At 57.4% G+C, this 18,864-nt stretch overlaps 5 protein-coding genes across 5 annotated transcripts; 3 read left to right on the top strand and 2 right to left on the bottom strand.

Annotated features, from left to right (window-relative positions):
• Window positions 1-996: 996 nt before the first annotated feature.
• On the bottom strand, window positions 997-5,119 carry LTR77_010370 (uncharacterized protein; the record flags this gene model as incomplete). Its single annotated transcript, XM_064807591.1, has 3 exons — window positions 997-1,967; window positions 2,019-4,287; window positions 4,337-5,119. The coding sequence occupies 3 exons, from the start codon at window positions 5,117-5,119 to the stop codon at window positions 997-999; spliced, it is 4,023 nt and encodes a 1,340-aa protein (XP_064654338.1).
• A 656-nt stretch (window positions 5,120-5,775) lies between these two features.
• Window positions 5,776-6,865, bottom strand: MIC33 (putative mitochondrial 2-oxoglutarate/malate carrier protein; the record flags this gene model as incomplete). Its single annotated transcript, XM_064807590.1, has 2 exons — window positions 5,776-5,805; window positions 5,870-6,865. 2 exons carry the CDS (start codon window positions 6,863-6,865, stop codon window positions 5,776-5,778), a joined length of 1,026 nt encoding a protein of 341 aa, XP_064654337.1.
• A 1,073-nt stretch (window positions 6,866-7,938) lies between these two features.
• On the top strand, window positions 7,939-9,336 carry LTR77_010368 (uncharacterized protein; the record flags this gene model as incomplete). Its single annotated transcript, XM_064807589.1, has 1 exon — window positions 7,939-9,336. The coding sequence occupies one exon, from the start codon at window positions 7,939-7,941 to the stop codon at window positions 9,334-9,336; it is 1,398 nt and encodes a 465-aa protein (XP_064654336.1).
• Window positions 9,337-11,406: 2,070 nt separating this feature from the next.
• On the top strand, window positions 11,407-16,254 carry LTR77_010367 (uncharacterized protein; the record flags this gene model as incomplete). Its single annotated transcript, XM_064807588.1, has 3 exons — window positions 11,407-11,953; window positions 12,005-13,472; window positions 13,521-16,254. The coding sequence occupies 3 exons, from the start codon at window positions 11,407-11,409 to the stop codon at window positions 16,252-16,254; spliced, it is 4,749 nt and encodes a 1,582-aa protein (XP_064654335.1).
• Window positions 16,255-17,444: 1,190 nt separating this feature from the next.
• PEX11 (Peroxisomal membrane protein PMP27) lies at window positions 17,445-18,255 on the top strand (the record flags this gene model as incomplete). The annotated part of the gene is made up of 3 exons (XM_064807587.1): window positions 17,445-17,511; window positions 17,564-18,041; window positions 18,093-18,255. 3 exons carry the CDS (start codon window positions 17,445-17,447, stop codon window positions 18,253-18,255), a joined length of 708 nt encoding a protein of 235 aa, XP_064654334.1.
• Window positions 18,256-18,864: the final 609 nt, after the last annotated feature.

Raw genomic sequence — 18,864 nt, 5'->3', positions numbered from 1 at the left:
CTGGCGTTTGAGATCTCCGATTAGAAGACCGTTGAGGATCTCCCGCGCCTCGTCGCTGTGTCCGACGTCCTCGAAGGCTTCCGTGGCGTCCTGGCCGCCTACGTCGAGCATGACTTCTTCACCACCCCTGCGTCAACCCCAGCATTAGCACATCATCTGCCGCCAGAGCTGTTGTTTGGGGTTGGGGTAGGTAGAGACGTACGGATGCTCATCCACAAACGAACTAGCATTGTACACCTTATCGTGGATCACGACGTAGAGGTCCTTTTTGGACGTGTGTTCCGCTACGTCGGAGTAGGTGAGGGTTTTGGAGTCGGCCATTGTTGTCCGTCTGTCCTCTTCTCTTTCTCTCAAGGGCTCCTGCTTCTTCTGAAGGTGGGTGAGGTGGTGTTCGTCTGGAGTGGTCTCCACCGGTTGTGGTCTGCTCGCCTTAGCACGGTTCGATGAGTCGGTGTGTCGCGCGGATCGTGGAGTGGAGCGGACGAGGCTGAAGTTGAAGTGACGGTCGGAAAATCACGAGACTGAGTGGTTCGATATCGGAGTGGTAGACAGAGGTGAGGTGCAGTAAGCCAAATCCAAAGTTCCGTTGATTCGTTTCGCTCCTCTGTGTGGGGTCGGCTTCGTCGTCAAGATGTGCGGCTCTTCAACATGCCGGGATTTCCATTCCGCTTTCTTCCATCCGACACGGATACCTCCTACCGATATGAGAGCCCCATCAAGCAAGTATCGAATAGACAGACACGAAGGGTATATACCTTACCAAAAGCCTGACAACAACGGAGATTGGCAGTACGTAAGGTAAAATCTAGCTTCGCTGCCAACGCTTTTTAGAAACACACCACCTACTATACACACCCACGTACCCGTTATGCTCGCAAGTGCCAACAAGAACAAGAAAACAACAAACAGATCCACCACCAGTCTCCCGTCCTCCAAACCCCCTCTCCTCCCCAACCATCTCGAAGCCTGTGTCACTCTCGGCCATGCGACCTCTCCCTACGAGTTATTCCCCACAACCTCCAAAATCACATCCCTCGCCCCTTCCACCCCCTCCCTACTCCCCAAAATCTCAATCGCCTCCCCCCTCGTCTGATCCCGAGGGACCTGAATCCGGGTCCCGGTAACCTCCCGAATCCTCATAATCTCACTGCCCTTCGGACCGACAACATGGCGATACGCGCGCGGGTCGGGGAGGATGAGGAAACCGATGGAATCCTGCGTTTCTGCCTCTTTAATAGCGGTTTCGAGTCGGGATTGCGCGGCGGCGACGGCGTCGGACGAGGGGCCGGAGAGGACCCAGGGGATCTCGCCGGATTCCGAAGAGGAGTGGAGGGAGTGCAGTTCCCAGACGTGGTTGTTGGCGTTCGCGGACGGGTCGTCGGTGATCAGGGGCATAGCATCGCCGGCACCGGAACGACTCGGGGTAGGCGCGGAAGGTTTCGGCGGCGGGCGCTGCCCGGCGTGGTCGACGGTGACGCGGTGGTCGTTGCGCAGGCGACGGAAGAACTGGCCGTTGTCGGCGATGGAGTGGTGGAGGCGGCGCGGGACTTGCACCGTCTCGCCCTCTTGGTCTTTGGTGAGGTCGAGGATGTGGGATTTCGCCTTTTCGACGTTCTCCGGGCGGCCGGCGATGCGGACTTGAGAGCGTTGCGGGCCGGTTTCGGTTTGGCGGGGGACGTTGATGGTGACCCCGAATTGCTGCTCGAGTTGGCGGCGGGTCTCGCCGCCGCGGCCGATGAGGAGACGGTGCTTGTCGGGCTTGACTTCGGCAATGTCTGTAGTTTGGGACTCTTGCTCCTGGACGAGGGCTTCGATGGCTCCGCAGATCTTGTCTACGACCGGCTTTTGACCTTCGACACGAATGGCGTTGCCTTCAGCGTCCGTCTTCGGGAAGCGGATCATGCGGTTGTGCAGGCGTGTATCATCAGGACCACCAGCTTGCGTGATGATGTTGCGCAAATTCGAGCCTGCAGTCTGTTAGCACCTCCTATTTTGACCAAAAGATCGAGAGTCCATACCTTGCGCCCCAATAATCAACCGATGAAACCTCCTCTCCACCTCCAGATTCCTCGTAACCGTATTATCGAAAATCTTCGCCTTCTCCTCAATCAGCCTCTTCGCCTCCTCGACAGCCTTCTTCGACCCCTTGATCTTGATCTCCGCCCTGCCACCCGGACTCATCGCCTCCCTCGCATTCGGCACATCGATCTGCGCTCCCGTCTCGAGCCGCAGATTCTCCATCTCCTTGCCACCGGCACCGATGAGCGAGGGGAGCTGGTTCTGCGCAACCATCACGGTGGCAGTGAACGAGTTGTCCTTGACGTACTGCAGCAGACTCAGCAGCTCCTCGCGACAGGCGTCTGCGCCTCGGCTGGGGCCTTTGATGATGACTTCGTGCGGCTGCTGGTTGTTGCGACGTGCGGGGACGTTCTCGCCAGCTTCGGAAGCATCGTCGTGCGCTGCGTCTCGGCTTCGCGGGAAATTGACACGCACGCCGTAGCGATCTTGCAAACGGTTGACCTGCGTGCCTTGGTGACCAATAAGATCGCGGTGGAATTGTGGTGGAATGTTGAGGTGGTGCTCAGCTTCGTCCTCAAGCTTCTTCGCCATGTCGAGGATGTGCTTCTTGCAGGCATTGGCCTTCGCCTCCGGACCCTTGACCTCGCATTTGCCTTCGTTGATCTGAATGTCGACGTCGAACTCCTCGCGCAACCGGTTGATGTTCTCGCCTCGTCGTCCAACAAGGTGATTGGCGAACTTCTGCGGGAAATCAAAGCTGGTCGTGTATCCACGCTCGAGCTCATCCTGCTTCTCCTGTTCGATGAACGCAAGCAAGCTCTGCATCAGTGCATCGACCTCGTTCTGCGGACCACGGAGATTGACATTCGGAGCGGGAGCACGTCTTTGCTGCTGCGGTTGTCGCGGGCCTCCATACATGACCTGCGCTGGTATAGAGCCCTCAGGAAGCGAAGAGTGGTGGCGGTCAACGTGCCGTCGGATCTTGTCGTGGAACTTCACAGGCGCTTCGACTTCACGGTTGACGATCTGCTCACGTCCACTGATCATGCCGAGAATCTCCTGCTGTGCCTGTTGCAGCGCTTGCTGAAAAGCCTGTGTGTCTTGCGCCGATGGTTGTCGTCGAGGTAACTGGTACTCAGGCGAAGGTGTACGATCTTCAAAGACAAGCAGTACTGGAGCGTCATCGCCTTCCTCAGGCAGGATGACACGTACACCGTGCTGCTGTCGGATGTTGCTGGCAGCTTGTTGGCGGAGGTGTTCGTGGTAGAAGGGGTCGACCTCAACAGGGTGGAAGCGTGTCGGAGGATGCCCGCTAATCAAGTTCATGACGTCCGAGCGAGCCTTCATCGCGTTCTTGCCGTCACGAGCGTAAATCTGCCATGCGCCGGTGCTGTCTGGAACGATGCGAGCGTTGTGCATGCGCTCGAGCTCTTCGATGGCTTGCCGTTGCTGCAGGTACCTAGTAATGTCGCGTGCATGCGCCTGAGCACCTCGAGGCGCATTGGCGTGCTGCTTCGCGATATCCGCGCTGGCCATCGACATGCTCGAAGCGAGATCCATAATCTTATTCATGCCCTCCTCGATCCGCTCCGGCGGTCCAACAATGGTAAGCGTTTCGGAGTCGTCGCCCGGTGGAGGCATGATCACAGAACAGCCAGTCTCGGCGAGGAAGTCGTTGAGAGAAGTGCCCATATTGCCCACAATGAATTGGTGGCGGCCACGCTCGATCGCCATCTGCTCGAGCGTCAATTGTCGTTGAAGATCCTGCATTTGGCGTTCGATCTCAGCGCGCGCATCTGCCACAGCTTGTCGGTCGCCGGAGAGCTGAATAGGCATGCCTGCTTGGGGGTTGAAGCTCGCCGGCTGACGATTCGCAGGCGCTTGTGGAGGCTGGTCTTCCCAAGTGTGGTACTGCGGGATCTGCATCTTCAAGTCGCGGCTCTCCCGGAGCGCATTGGTGCGAGGGTGTGCGTTCAGGAACGGGTAGTATTCCGGCGGGATGTGCTTCAGCCGAGTGTTGACGCTGGAAGTGTGCTCGTTGACGATCCTCTCAATGTCCTGTCTTGCCATTTGAACAGCGAAGGGGTCGCCCTCGATTGTCACATCCACTGTAGTGTCCATTTCATCGTCCTCAAGGATCTCAGCCGCCTCTTGCTTGGAGATGTTGATGCGTGCTCCGGTCTTCTTGGAGATAGCCTGGATCGTTGCGCCTTGCTTGCCGACGATCTTGCCGCGGACGGAGGCCGGGACGGGAACTTGCAGGTTTTGCTACAATCGAGTCAGCGATGCCTCTTCTACTCATTCTATAGTAACATACCTTCGAACAAAGCTGGGTCGCAACCTCCTTCAGCGCAACCCGCACAGCATCCACCGGCCCCGTGCCCTCAAACACAACCACACCTCCCGGCCCAGCCTTCATCTCCACATTGGCCTTAGAGCGCTTATTGATATCCCTCAAAATATCATTCACCGGCTTCTTCAGCTGGTTCCGCGGCGTCATCATCGACGGATGCAGCTGGATCTGCTCGCTGTACCGCCCCGGCATCGTCATCTGCGGCGTCGGACCGCGCTGTGATGGCGCCGTGGAACTCGGCGTCATTATCCCAGACATGGGCGTGCTCGTGCGGGGAGAGACGTTCGAGGGTGCGGCGCTGCCGTTCGCCATGCCGTTCGACATTCCATTCGCGGCTTTCCCGACGGCTGCCGGCTTGCGGGACCAGGGCGTCGGTGCTGCGGCTGCTGGCTGAGCTTTGGGCCCGCCGAGAGCTGGGAATGCATCCTCGGACTGGGTGTCGATGGCTGGTTTCTTGGGGGCGGGTGCTTGCTGGGGTTCGTCGCGCATGGGCTGTTTCCCTGCTGCCTTGCCGGACAAGCCTTGCTCGCCGGATGGAGTGGCTACCCGAGACGGATCGTTGCTGATAGGGAGCGAAGCGGCGCCAGAAGGCGGTGGGTGCAGGGTGAACTCCTCGTCTGGGACGTCCTCGATGGTGACTTTGTGGGCTTCGTCGTCGGCGGCGTGTTGCTGCATGAGCCGTTCGGCTGCCGACATGCCGTCCCCTGCGGTGGCGGAGCTGCCGTTGGTGCTTGGTTCGGTGGCCATGGTGAGTGGGGGATGCAGGAGTGCAGATGTAGGTGTTACCAGAGAGATGTAGCCGGGTGGTGTGCAACGTTGGACGATGGGATGGTTTGCAGGAATGCTGGTCTCTAGCTTGCCATCATTCGGAGTCGACTAGTACGTGGAGATGTCAGTAAGGGAAGGCTCAGGTATGTCGTGCTTTAGTAGTCCGGGCGATGGCTCGGTTTTGTACGAGGAGTCCGTAAAGAGAAGCTGTCCAGAACTCAGAAGCGTAGAACAGAAAGCTCTGGAATTTTGCCGGCCAGCCGTTGGACCCCAGCTTCGAGGGTCCGTCCGCAAAGCTAAACACCACCACGCGAATGAGGAGGACCTGAATGGAAAGATATCATCAACAGGCTTCATGTCATGTCGTTCATTGACTTTGATGACAAAGTCGAAAGTGCATTACTGGAGAGAGGAGCACGAGAGCGGTGGAGTAGGTGTTAAACACTTGAAATTGTCAAGCTAACTAAGACCCCGTTCTCCTGGACAGCCCATATCTGATCCTACGCCATCGTAAATGCTCGTGACCTCCCCCGTCGACCGCCCGCTCCATTTCAAGATCCATTCCAAGCGTCGCGGGCCTTCCATCAACATCTCCATCCATATGTACACCCATCTCCTACCAACATCCTCCAAGCTCACTTCGTGATAAACCCCAAATAATCGGCCTGCAGAACCCACTCGTCAGCAAACCACATCACCTCGCATCTCGACGACACAGTCAGTACTCACCACAATCAACGTAATCATAGCATGCGGCGCAATCCGCACGTAATACGTCGAGAACCCGCGATAAAACCGCAACGGCCCTTCATTCCTAATCACCTTCTGGAAACAATCCACCATCCCGTTATACGGCAGCTTCCCGTCCGCGCCTCTGCTTTGCTTCTGCAGCCTCGTCTTGACAAAGTCAAAGGGCAGGGAGAAGAAACTCGCGAAGAAACCTGCGATGGCTGAGGCGCTTAGAGTCTGCATCCGTGGGCTTAAGGAGGTGTCTGTGAGTTGCGATTTAGCTTCGGAGAAGAAGGCGAGTTGGCCGAAGTTCAGTGCCATTGCGCGGACGACCGTAGGGTACGCGCCAGCCCACCAGGCGCCGATGCCTTCGCTTTTGGCGATGCGGGAGAGGGCGTCGACGACGCTTTTGTAGTTTGCTCGTTCTCCTTTGGGCTTGAGGCCGTCGGACTGCATGCGGATGAGGGCGAGATCGGCGGGGTTGCCGACCATGGCTGCCAATCCACCCGCCGTGAGACCCGAGCCTGCGCGTTCGTAGAAGGTGATTTTACGTCCGTTCTTCTCAGCGCGGGCACCGAGCGTCTTCATGAAGGTGTCGAAGAAGCCGAGGCGAGCTGTGGTGTAGACGGCTTGACGGAGGAGGCCAGCGGACAGTCCGGTGTATAGGTCGAGCACTTTGCCTTGGGCAATGACTTCGCGGGTTACGCTTATGGGTGTGGGTTTGGGCCCGCCTGCTGTGCCCTCGCCGGCAAGTTGGAGACGCACCTTGATCATGTCGATGGGCTGGATGCAGCTGGTGGCTACCATGCCTGCGGTGCCGCCGTTGATGAAGGGGAGGGCGGCGCGCATGAAGGGGGTATGGATGAAACCCTGTGCTGCTGCCTTTGGGTCCTCCTTCGCGGTTTGTGCGAGCTCTTGTGTCTTAGCAGCAGCTTCTTTCGCGACGACCGTAGCCTGGTCGGCCTTGGCCTTCGCTTGGTCCACCGTCGAGCTCATGGTGTCTTGTCGAGTGGAATGGCTTGAGTGTAGGATCAGCTGTCCTTCTCAAGCTGTGGGTGTTGTGCTCGCGAGCAGTTGGGGAGGTGAGCGTCTCTTTGGGTGCTTCTACAATGCATGTATCGTTAGTTTGGTAGGAAGCGGTGAACGAGTATGAGATGTTGCAGTTGACGTCGAGCCATGGTGAACATAGTAGACTACGAGTTGTCCCGTTGCTCCGTCGTCCCGTACACGCAGGTACCTGAGCAGGGTCTCTCTCGAGATCGGGTTGCTTGCGTCGCCGCCCGGGTCCTTGTTGAAGACTCATACGAGAAGGCTCAAGTACTCACAACAACAGATCCGCGTCCCCAGCTTGAGCTCCCCACACTCACATCTGCGGCCTGACTCGTCTCAGCCGTCTCTACAACGTAGGTGTTGGCGGTCAAACCCTTGTATAAGATGTACGGTAAGGCTGGCAGAGCTACACAGGTACATGTGCAAGTGCAAGCAGATTGCGAAGAAGGGGACAGGACGGCGAGCTGTTGAAGCTCCTCATCCTCCTCCCGCCCGCACGTTGCTCCAAGGTCGGGGGTGTTGTGCCCTCTCGCTGTTGCTCTCGTGCGGGGCAAGGCTGGCTGGCCACTTACGCTGCGTGTGACGGGCGATGGTTTGCCGGGACATGTTTGGGATCATCAGCTGCCCGTTACTGTCCGATGGCCTTGCCTTGTTCGCCGGGTTTTCTTCGTGCCATTCTGATGCCCCTTGATGGCCCTTGGAAAGTTGTGAGGCTGTAGACGGCGACACCGGTGCGCTGTCCCGGTCGCGTGCGTGCCAGGTAAGTCAAGTGGTTTGGACCAGCCGTTCAGCACCCATATTGTAGTCGCAAGGAGATAGCTGCGTCATGAACAGCCGTTGATGTGTTCTGGAGATGGTCCAAGGATGGGTGTCCTTCGAAGAAAGTGGATCGTGACGGCGACACGAAGCGGCATTACTTCGGCAAGCCGGCGCGTCACCCAGACCGCGTCTGGAATGCTTTCAACTTGAAGTTCTCAACACCAAATCCAACTCCGTCTATCAAGGACAAGGACACCAGCATGGCCACTAGAGTGCGCCAGTCAACTGCTGCTCCCAGCCGGGCATCGACAGTAGCACCGACTCCAGCAAAATCGGGGACACAACTGCCACCCTACGAAGCGCCGTCATTCCCACTCAATCCAGCAGCACAACGAGCACTTGACAACCTCACCCGCACCCACAACTTGAAGAAACTGGACGACAGCATCACAGATGCGCAAAAGGCACTCCAAGACGTGGCAGCCGGGATCAATGACAGACTCTCTGAACGCGAGAAGCAAGTCTCGAAGAAACGAAAGGCGCAAGCTCCAGATCCGACGCCAGACGATGCGGCAGAGGCGGGTGAGGAGGGTCAAAACCTCGACGAGCTAAGGGACAAAGTGCAGAGGATGACGACGCGCATGGATGAGAGCATACGGAAGTTGATTGACGGGCAGCATAGCGTGCAGGCCATCAGAGAATCCATTGCTGCTACAGCCACGGATGCGAGGGCGAGCGCTAGTACGCAAGCTAGCACACAGGCCGGTCCCACTCAGCGACGGAGGAGACAAGATGGCGAAGAAGGCGATGGCGAGGAGGACGAAGAGTACCAGGACTTCACCCCCACCGACCCCCGAGGCGGCACCCAAGCCCAGAAAACAGCCATCGAGACCTTCCGCTCCAAACTCGAGGACTCCAAAACCCGCTACCAATCCCACAGCCTCGCCGAGCGCTACGCAGAAAATAACACATACCGCGACTTCAGGCGCGTCGTCCACGACGCCCAACACCACGACGGCGACGTCCCGCTCGCCCACCACAGCGACTGGTTCGACGAGGGCCCAGCCCCCGCCCCAGGCATGACGACCCGTGCACGCGCCGACGCCGACGCCGACGACGATTCCGACGACGATCTCGCGGTTTCAAGGATGACGATCAGCACGAAGTGTCCACTCACCCTGACGGAATTCAAACAGCCGTTGACATCGAGGAAGTGCCCGCATAGCTTCGAGTCCGCAGCAATACTCAGTCTCCTCAGCACATCCGCCACCCGCGAAAACGGGCGTGCAGGGGAGAAAATCGTCCAGTGTCCCGTCTCCGGCTGCTCGCAAACCTTAACAAAGAATGACCTCCACACGGACGCAGTACTCGTACGGCAGATCAAGCGACTCCAACGCTCCCGCGAACTCGAAGAGGAAGACGGGGACGACGACCAGGACGGCGCGAACGGGGCTACGGTTGTCGAAGATGGGGATGATGCGGCGGATGTGGATGATATTGTTGAAGGAAGGACGCAGGTTAAGGGGGAGCCGCAGAGTGGGCGGACGCCGGCGGGGATGAGGAGGAGTACGGAGGAGGAGGTGGTTGAGGTAGGGAGTCAGGAGGATGAGGAAGCGGGGGAGGGGGAGGAGGATGGGGATGTTACGCAGGATGAGTGATTTGAGAAATGCCGATGATGTACAGATGTACAACATATTGCTTTCTTGTTCAAATGCCATGACCCCTTCCATTGCTGTACCTATCATACACTTCGTCCCACCAACATCCCAACCAACTCAAAGGCCAACCTTCACTTCCACCCATTCCCCCCCAACCTCGCCGCCCACCCCTTCTCCCTCCTCCCTTCCCCCTCCCTCCCCACCTCCTCATCCACCACCTCAACCCCCATCCCCTTCCTCGGCCCCACCTTCTCCCCACCTCGACTCCTCCCATCAACAACAACCCCACTCCTCTTCCTCCTCTCCACCGCCTCCTTCCTCCCCATCCCCGGCTCCCGGCCCGTCAACCGCCTACTCGCCCTCTTCAACGACGCCCTAACATCCCACTGCCGCCGCTTCGCAACCACAAACAACACAATACTCGTGATCCCGAAGACCGCTACCACGACGACCACGACGATGATGGCGATCAACCCGCCTTGGCTGAGGGAGAAGGACGAGCTGTCGGAGCCAGATGCGCCGCCCGCGGTGTCGATGTGGGCGGTGGCGGTGGCGGGGGCGTAGCCTGGTTCGTGGCGGGTGGCTTGGAGGAGGGTGGTGGGGGTTGGCGGTTGGGAAGATGCTGGCGTGGTGGTGGTTTGCGCGGAGGCGAGGGTTGCTAGGAGCAGTGGGAGGAGGGAGAGGGACTTCATGTTTGCGGGCGTTGTTGGTTTCTTGGAGGGAGATGATATGACAGCGCGCAGCGCCGTGGAAGCAGATGAAAGCGAGTGGAGTTGTGTAGAAGGAAGAAAGAACAGTCTTTACCTACATCAAGGACATATCACAATGCCCCATGCTCGAAGCGCCCTGCCCAGAACCTTCATATAGCCAGACCTGCAGCGACATGCCCAGACGTGACAACGGCGATTGTCCTTTTTTGAGTACCGCAGTGGTGCCAATTGCGTTTCACATCCCGCGAGGAGGGCTCTGTGAAGCGAAGGGGAGTGTTTGTATGGCTGCTTGGCGAGTGTGAGCGCTTAGGTGAAGTCGCTGCGGTCTCGTTGCGTGGTTGTGATTGGCTGGTGGGTGGGTGCGGATCGCTGTTGCATATCCATGGGATCGCCAGGGGGACTTCAGAGGTTCTCGCCCATCTTCCACTTCATCAAGGACTGCAGTACTCTAGGCAATTCTGCGCATCGCTTCTCGTGACAGTGGTGACTGCCAGCTTAGTAGGGCGCTGCAGAGCTTGACATCTGACCCTCGCTCGTGGCTGGCGAGACCGGATTTTCCCCAAAGTCCTACCATCAAAGGGCGCCCCTGTCGGCGCGGCTCATTCATCGATGCTGTAGTGACTCGACTCGGTCTGCGGAAAACCTCCAGAGCCACCGAGGGCCCTGACAATGGAAGGTTCTTGCTTCAGGCTGGGCGTCCAGTGCATGCTCCAAAGAACGAGCTCCTCTCACGGTACCAAAGCCACAAGAGATTGCTGTGGACGGGAAGACCACCTGCTCAGTGACAGCGTAGCAGTACTCATAATAGTGCTGAGGACCAGAGAAGACTCCAATTCTCCAGCTGAGCAAGTGGTCCTTGTGCTGGGGAGGAGCTGGTCCGAAACACACCCAGCAAGTCGAACGTGGTAGGCACTTGGGCGTGCGACTCGAGAAACCAGGTGAGTGCTTCGCTGGAGGATATGCTACTCAAACAGCAGGTGAGGCGTGCAGTTTGGTCTGCCATGGCACACCAGTACTGGTGTGGAGAGTGGAAGTGAACACGGCGTCGACACTCAAGAAGATGCCGGTTCTTATGGCCGAGAAGTGTGAGTGAAATGAAACAAGGCAAGTCTATGAGCATCACTTTTCGTTTTCATTGGAGCGGCATGCTGCGCGTCAAGATGGTCGTGGTCGTGAGGAAGGAGCGAGGGCACCTCATGGTTGCCTTCACTCTAATGTGACCTCACCTCTTCGACTGAATTTTCGTCTCATCACACCTTCACTCTACACCACACAACATCCCAAGACTTTCACTTTCGGCTCACTTCGTTGCATGGTACTGTGATACGAGGCATCAGCGGTGCTAGGCGGGCACGAGGCAATGGCGGCTCACACGTCCAGCGGAAAGGAGCCCGTCATGGCCAACGCCACGAGGCACGAGCACGACGAAGCCAGACGCGATGGATATGTTCCGCAACAAGCAAATACGTGGACCTCCGAAGACGGCACGCTGTACAGAGCGGGTCAGTATTCGGAACTCCACACCACAGAGATCGTTCCTGCGAAGACCGGCGATGAGCCCCACGTCAACGACCCAGAGCCATTCACCGACAGGCCTACCTCAGCAGGCACGGCATACAGTGGCACCATCGTCCTTGATGATCAAGAAGACGAGGAGGCCTTCCTCGGCACGATGACCGCAACGCCCGTGAAGGAGCGAGTGGAAGAAGAGAGGCACGATGCTGCGAATGGCCAATGGCTTTGCTTACAGAAGGAACCAATCGTAGTGCAAGCAACTCCCCACTTCTCGTGGTCCAAGGCCACACCCAACCAGATGGATCTCACGGGCGCTCGAAGGATACCTGGGAAGGCACAGCCACGGAACGAGCAAGTCCGAGACAATGCTCAGGTGACAATTCAGAACACAGGTATGGCTAAAAGGGTTGAATCTCGTGCAGATGCTGACGACTCTTACATAGATGACGACGTCGTTGAGATGCGGGATGTGGACGCAGACCAGATATGCAATCCGCCCCAAGATCAGCAAGGGCCAGTGCAGAAGCAACAAACGCCGGCAGCTCCTGCAGATGGCGAAGTGAGGATGCCAAAGAAGAAGCGCACCAAGCATCAGCAGAGACAGATGCCGGTGTTGGCGCAGGAGCAACCTTCTCTCGACTCAATCCGCGACCGTGGCCCTCATCGAGGAGCTGTCGAGCCGCCTCAACCGACTCAGGTGGCCACCGAAGCACAAGAGTCGCTCGCAGAGGATCGTGGTGAAGTGCAGACTTTACAGCATGACGATGTCCAAGGCCTTGCCAGCACATACTCTCCACACGACCAGCTTCGCGACGACCATGAATCAGCAGCACAAGTGCAGCATGCCGAGCAGGAAGCTGAGCAGGCCGTCTCCGCCACAACTCCACCGCCCACGGATCAGGGCTCTCTGGATGCACAGAGGCCGTCGCCAGCCCAGTTTTTTCCCCCGGGTCACTCGGCTCTCCGTGAAGCACATCAAGACGGCAGCGCTGGAGCTGTGGCTGCACCCACCAGTCACCCCAACGGCGGACATCAACAAAACTTGACGGCAGGCGCAAGGAAGCGCAGGGTTCGAAAGGCTCGAGCGCAGCCTGCGGTCGCCCCCGCCGAATCCTCCAAGATGAACGATCTGCTTCACATACTTGCATACGAGGCACGGCAGATCGAACAGAGAAGTGCCGCAAAGCTCGAGGCTGCCGAGATTCAGAAGGCCGAGGACCAGCAGAAGGCTCAGAGCGTGTTGCAGCAGTTGGAAGAAGACCTTGCCGCTGCTCTCGAGGAGCGAGACCAACTTGCGGCAGCCATCGACAAGCACAACCAGAAGCTGGAAAAGTACGACGCACAGCTACCCAGGTTCAAGATGTTCCTCGATGGCATTGGTACCGACCTGAACAAACTGCGAAACACTTCCAATACGGTCCGCCGCAGCAGTGAAGCATTGTCGAGCGGTTATGCGAGCACCAAGCAGGAGCAACAGACCCTTGTGGGACAGCTCAGGACATGTTCTGAGCGAGCAGTCAAATTGAGAAATGAGGCAATGCAGAACTGCCGCGAACTCCAAGCGGAGCTTGATGCAGCCAACCTACGCAGCGACTACCTCTCTCAGCAGCTCAACGAAAAGGCAGGGATGCTGGCTGAAGAGCGTGACCGTCGTGCTCTCTTCGAAGGCCAGCTCGCTTCCGCGGGTCGCTCGGACGACAAGGTTCTCGCAGCATTGAAGTCAAATGCTAACGACATCCTGGACAAACTGCACCTGGTCCATGCTGCGTTGGAAACGAGTCAATCAGACAAGACGATATCCGACCTGATACAGCAGACATCTGCGCTTGTGCAAGGCGTGAAATCCGGAACGACAGAGGCAGTTGACCACATCACGTCCGTCAAGGGGCTTGTGGAGACGTTGAGCGAAAGGTAAGATAAGCTTTGCGATCTATGATTTCCTTGCTAACAGGTCATCAGGGTGAACAATCACATTGAGGCGTCTAATGCTGCTGCTGCGCTCGAACCTGAGCACTTTGCCAAGACGTTGCAGACTCAGCTGGACGAGTCTTTTGGCAAGCTGAAGGCAGACATCAGCCAGACCGAGAACCTGCTGCAACAGGAAGCTGGTCATCGGGAGACCATCAGTGCCCTTCGAGAGCAGCTGAAGTCCTCTGATACTCGCATCAGCGATCTGGAGTCTCAGGTTTCTGCTACCCAGCAATCGGCAGCAGAGCTAAGGCAACAGAATGGCGTCCTCCAGAAGAAGCTCGTCGCGGTGGAGTTCACGCCGCCTCCTGCTACAGTCAACCAGCCATCGCCACAACACAACTCGGCAGTTGAGCTTGAAGCGGTGAAAGCTGCTCTCCAGTCAGCCAAGGCAGAAGTGGCCAGCAAATCCGAGGAGCTTTCTGCTCTGGTCTCTAAGAATGTCAGCATTGAAGACCAGGTCACCACTCTACAGAAACGCTTGGGAGAGCTTCAAGCCCAGGCGGAAGACCATGGCCGCGAGCGTGAGGATCTCCTTCGCAAGGCCAAGCACGACGAGGGCAACATTCGGCAAGAGATGCGGGAGCACGTTGAGCAAGTAGAGCTCAAGGCGAAGGCTGACGCAAGAAACGAGTTGAAAAAGCTCTCAAGCGAGCGTGGTAGACTGCAGGACCATGTCGACGCATTGAAGGAGAACCAGAGAGCATCCGCAGCACAGATCAAACAACTGCAACTGAGCCAGAAGGATGGCGATGCCAATCAGCGTGAAGTTGATCGCCTCAACAAGCTCATCGAGTCTCAGAAGCACGAAATCGCCACCCTGCAGAGCTCAACTACCAACCTGCAGGATGCTATACAGCGAGAGAGCACCGCTAACGAGAAGGCGACCACACTCTCCGAACAGCTTATAGCCGAGCAAACGAAGGTACAAGCTGCCGTTGCGGAACAACTTGGCCTGGCGAAGGAGGTCAGTGAGCTTCAGACCGCTCTCAACGACTCAAAGCTTCTCGAGCAGAGATCCAAATCCGAGCTGGAAAAGCTGCGTTCGGACAGTGACGCTTCGCATAAGGCCCTTGAGCGTGCAGCCGCCGAAGCCAGGGAGGAAGCCAAGCGGGCGGTTGCAGGTCACGAGATCCTCAAGGCGTCCTGCGACAGCACCGTCAAGGATACTATGAGCAAAGCTCAGCGCAATATTGAGTCGCTGCAGACGGCGCTAGCTGAGTCGAAGGCAGAGACTCAAGCAGCCAAAGCCGAAGACCTGAAGTATCGCGCCGAGGTTCAACATGGCTGGAAACAGGAGGAGGAGAATCACAAGCAACAGGTTGAGAATCTTGAGCAGAAGATTGCCGAAGTCGAGCAAGAGAGGGAAGAGGCCCAGGAGGACATCAAGCGAGTCCGCATCGAGACCAGTGCTGCCATTGAATCTCAACGTAAATCGCTTCTTGACCAGCTGAGGCAGTTGCGCGAGCGTGCTGAAGCAGCAGAGGCGGCCAAGGCAGAACTTGAAGAAGCTCAGTTGGCTGCCTCACGACTCGAGCAACCGATGAGCAGTGGTATGACTCCGAGTGCGACAATCAAGCCCAGAGATCCAAACCGACCACGGAAGAAGGCAGATCGCAATTCCAACACCCTGACTCAAGTCAGTCCGATTCCAGCACCTGAGGACATCCGACCGCATTCCAACAGGGCGGCTCCGACGGGCAGCAAGCCGCAAGCCTCAGGTCCAGTGGTTGAAGATTCGCAGGTTGTGTCTGACCCCTTTGCCGTCCAGCTTGCCGCTGTGGAGAGCAGGCAGTCGTCTCTGTCACCAGAGGACTACGATATCCTCACCATCCGAGAGGAAGGGACGGCTCAAGCACCGCAGGTTGTGGAGGAGACGCAGTTCTTCGACGTGCAGTCAACTTTCCCTGAATTCTTCAGCGAGCCTGCATCCCCAGTGCAGTCCCAAATCCAGCAATCAGCCTTGAACGCTGCCTCGACGACCCTCCTATCTCCACTGGGGAGGACGCTGAACAGTGTGCATGCGGGTGGAAACTTTCAGATCCATGAGGACAGCCAACCAGACGCTGAATCGACGAAGGGCTCAGACCCAAACAAGGTTACTAGCAGCTTTTTCATGAGCCAGGCTGAGCAGGACCAGTATACGTATAAGAGGCCACTCCCACCGCCGAACAGCTCCTCGAAGCGAGCACAGCCACCGCCTCAGTCTTCGCACACGCTGCAGGGCGACTCGTACCCACGTGACAATACCTCCGGCGTCCGTCGTTACCAGACACCTGTTACCATGGGCGCACCGAATTCCTCTCACTCAAGCTCACCCGGCTTCATGAATGACAGCCAGACCAATGCTCGTAAGCTGAGTACCTACCAAGCGCCTGGAAACAGCGGCGGCAAGCACAGGCAGTCGCAGTCTCACTCCACCACCACGGTTGATCCTCGACTCGCGGCTCGCAACTCCTCCACGAACCAGAAGAGAAAGTCTGAGGGTCAGATCGTCGAGGGCTACGAGCCGGAGCGGAAGAAGAGAGCTTCTGCCGCTACTGGTGCCGGTGGCCGCTCCACGCGCTCCAACGCTCAGTTATCTATCGCGTCTATGTCAGCTGGGCCACGCGGATCCTCTCAGTACGAGTCGAGCGTCCCTCGCACCTCGTCGCACATGCGCACGCTTGGTGGCGCGAGCTCCCGCACTACTCGTGCCAACAGGAAGGTTTCGAAGAGTGAGTGATCTCCCCTCCAGGTTGAAAGCACATACTGACTTTCACAGACGACGAGTACGCTGCCCGCTTCTCCCAGGAGCTCGACGGCCGCTAAGCAGCATCATCATCCACCTTCGACGCTCCTTGCTGAAGTACGACCTTCGAACGCATACCTATCGCAGTCATCGTCTCGCTTTACGTTCGCTTGCTGGAGTTGTGAAGAGAGGAATGTGGTCTAATTTGCTTCACCGTCTTGGACTGAGTGTTTCGAACTGGCTGCTGATGGATCTGAGCTTCGATGTGTATATCTAGCAGGAGCATGTATTCTAGCTCATGTCGTGTATCAAGTCTTGGCCATGCACTGCATCCTTCCCTATAGTCTGCCTCCCGCAGCGCGCATCCGTGCAGTGACTTGTGCTCAGGCCTTGTGCCTGTGCTATGACTCTGCAGGAATTCTTCTTGCTAATATCGCGGAGCAGCCCCTTCTTTGCGTGCGCCGGAATATCCACCCCTGGCCTTCTTTCTCCCCTCCACGAGCCGTGGCAGTTTTGCTGTGGAGGCCGGCGCTGGCGTATCGAGCGGGTCGTGCGCAATGAATGGACTTCGACAGCTCCAACGGCGCCCTTCTGATGAACATGATCAAGCTGTGCTCATTTCCCTCGCTTCTGCTCCAAGAACAGCACTTTCTTCTTGACTGCTAACATCTCAGTCCCCAATCATTCCTGTCGAACCTGTTTGCATTGATACGTACCGACTGGATCGTACTTGAGCATACTAAGCGGGCGATGGACGCGCGGGCGCGAGAAGGTCTTGTAGTAGCCCGTCATGGCCATGGAGATGAGGCGGACGGAGATGGTTCGTGATTTGGCTATTGCGCGCGGTTAGGGTAGAGATGGAGGATGGGGTGGGGATGTTGCGTACCCTTCTTTGCCATTGTGGAAGATGGTGCGACGACCTTGGGAGACGGTGTTCTGGTGAACGAGTTGAAGGTGAAGCCATACCAGTGCTTGGCAGGCTATGCTCGATTAGGCCGGACGTTCACATGCCGAGGCCTCGGTTGTTGGCTGACGGCCTCCACGAGAGTGATGTGAGCATGCTCTCTCACCTGCTACTGACATTCACGAGTTACGACTTCACCTTTGTACCTAACCCTCCCACCTAGAAGACCTAATACCACCTACAACTGCTGCCAGGAATAGGGTTCCCCACCTTGATCAAGATGGTCGTCGACGCCCTTATCTACCACCCGCTGGTGTCGCATTACAACAAGTTCGTCGCAACAACCGGTAAGCTCCCCCTCCTCTCCCTCCCAATCCCCCGACTCACGCTGTCCCATAGTCGGCCGCGACAAGACCCTCCGCACGATCCAATACTTCTCCCGCTTCCTCGCCTGGTACACCTACCGCACCAACCACCCACAAGCCACCGTCGCCCTCTTCGACAATCTTAAGAAGAACTTCAGCAACGTGCGGAAATGCCTGCGCCTCGGTAAATTCGTCGAGCACTTCAAAGCGGCCGCCGTCGCCTCGGACAGCAAGTCCTTGGACCCCGTGTTGAAGTACCTGGCCGTGGGCCGGCAGCTGGGATACGCGTTTTACCTGTCGTTTGATGCGTTGACGTATGTGGATCAAGTGGGGATAAGGAAGTTTGAGGGCGCGGCGCGGTTGCAGAAGGAGGCCTATCGGGCGTGGTTGGCGGGGTTGTTGTGTAATGTTGCCGCCGGGGTGTATACGTTGTACAAAATGCAGGGAGAGATGAAGAGGCAGGGGGAGAGCGGGGATGCGGAGAAGCATGTGGAGGTGAAGAGGCTTGAGAGGTGAGTTGGGCTGAACGGTGTGGATGAACAGAATGCTCACCATGCGAACAGAGAGCGGACGGCGACACAACTCCAACTTGTGTCTGACCTGTGCGACGCAACTGTTCCGAGCAGCGCGCTCGGCTATGCCAACTTCGACGACGGTATTGTGGGATTGGCTGGGACGACGAGCAGTTTGATCGGCTTGACTGCTCAATGGGCGAAGACTGCGTAGGCGTGTTCGTGCGACGACTGGTGCGCTCCATTGGAGGTGATGTGACGGAAAGTCAAGCTCTTGAGGTTTGGGGAAGAATTGATATCTGTCTCCTATATGGGCGGGTTGTCGAGGCGTTCGAGCGGTCAGGATACACTGCAATATCTTGTTCTTTCTACTGGCAGACCTTCGAAGCCCCGCCTTCTCCAGTTCCGCTCAAAGCCTCCAAGCCAGTTCAGATGTCCTTTAGCTCATATCCGACGTCAAGCAGAAGCAAAGCATTGCATTGGTGGAAAGGACTCGCACATTGTCTCATGGAGCGGGCAAGTAGCAAGCCACTCTTCTCCGTCACGTCAACCTCAGAGCCGGCATCAGTGTCACAGCATGACAACTTGCACGATCGTACGAGCTCTCGGAGACCGCGGACAACGACCCGCCTGCTGCTGCAACGTCAATCTTTTCCACCTCTCGTTTTCAAATCCCACCTCTCCTGATGAGCCAGCCTCCCAAGCAGCACAGCCTCCAGTATCTCTCCGATTGACACCCGAACAGAGGTTAGCTCGTCGCAACCCTCCCTCGATAAAGTCCGCAATCCGCGGACCGCCGTATCTTCCCAGCTCCCAATTTACG

This window comes from Saxophila tyrrhenica, assembly GCF_035928015.1.
Source record: "Saxophila tyrrhenica strain CCFEE 5935 chromosome Unknown scaffold_22, whole genome shotgun sequence".
Taxonomy (NCBI): Eukaryota; Fungi; Ascomycota; class Dothideomycetes; order Mycosphaerellales; family Extremaceae; genus Saxophila; species Saxophila tyrrhenica.
Note: the sequence above shows the minus strand (reverse complement) of the source record. Positions and strands in the feature narration are given on the sequence as shown.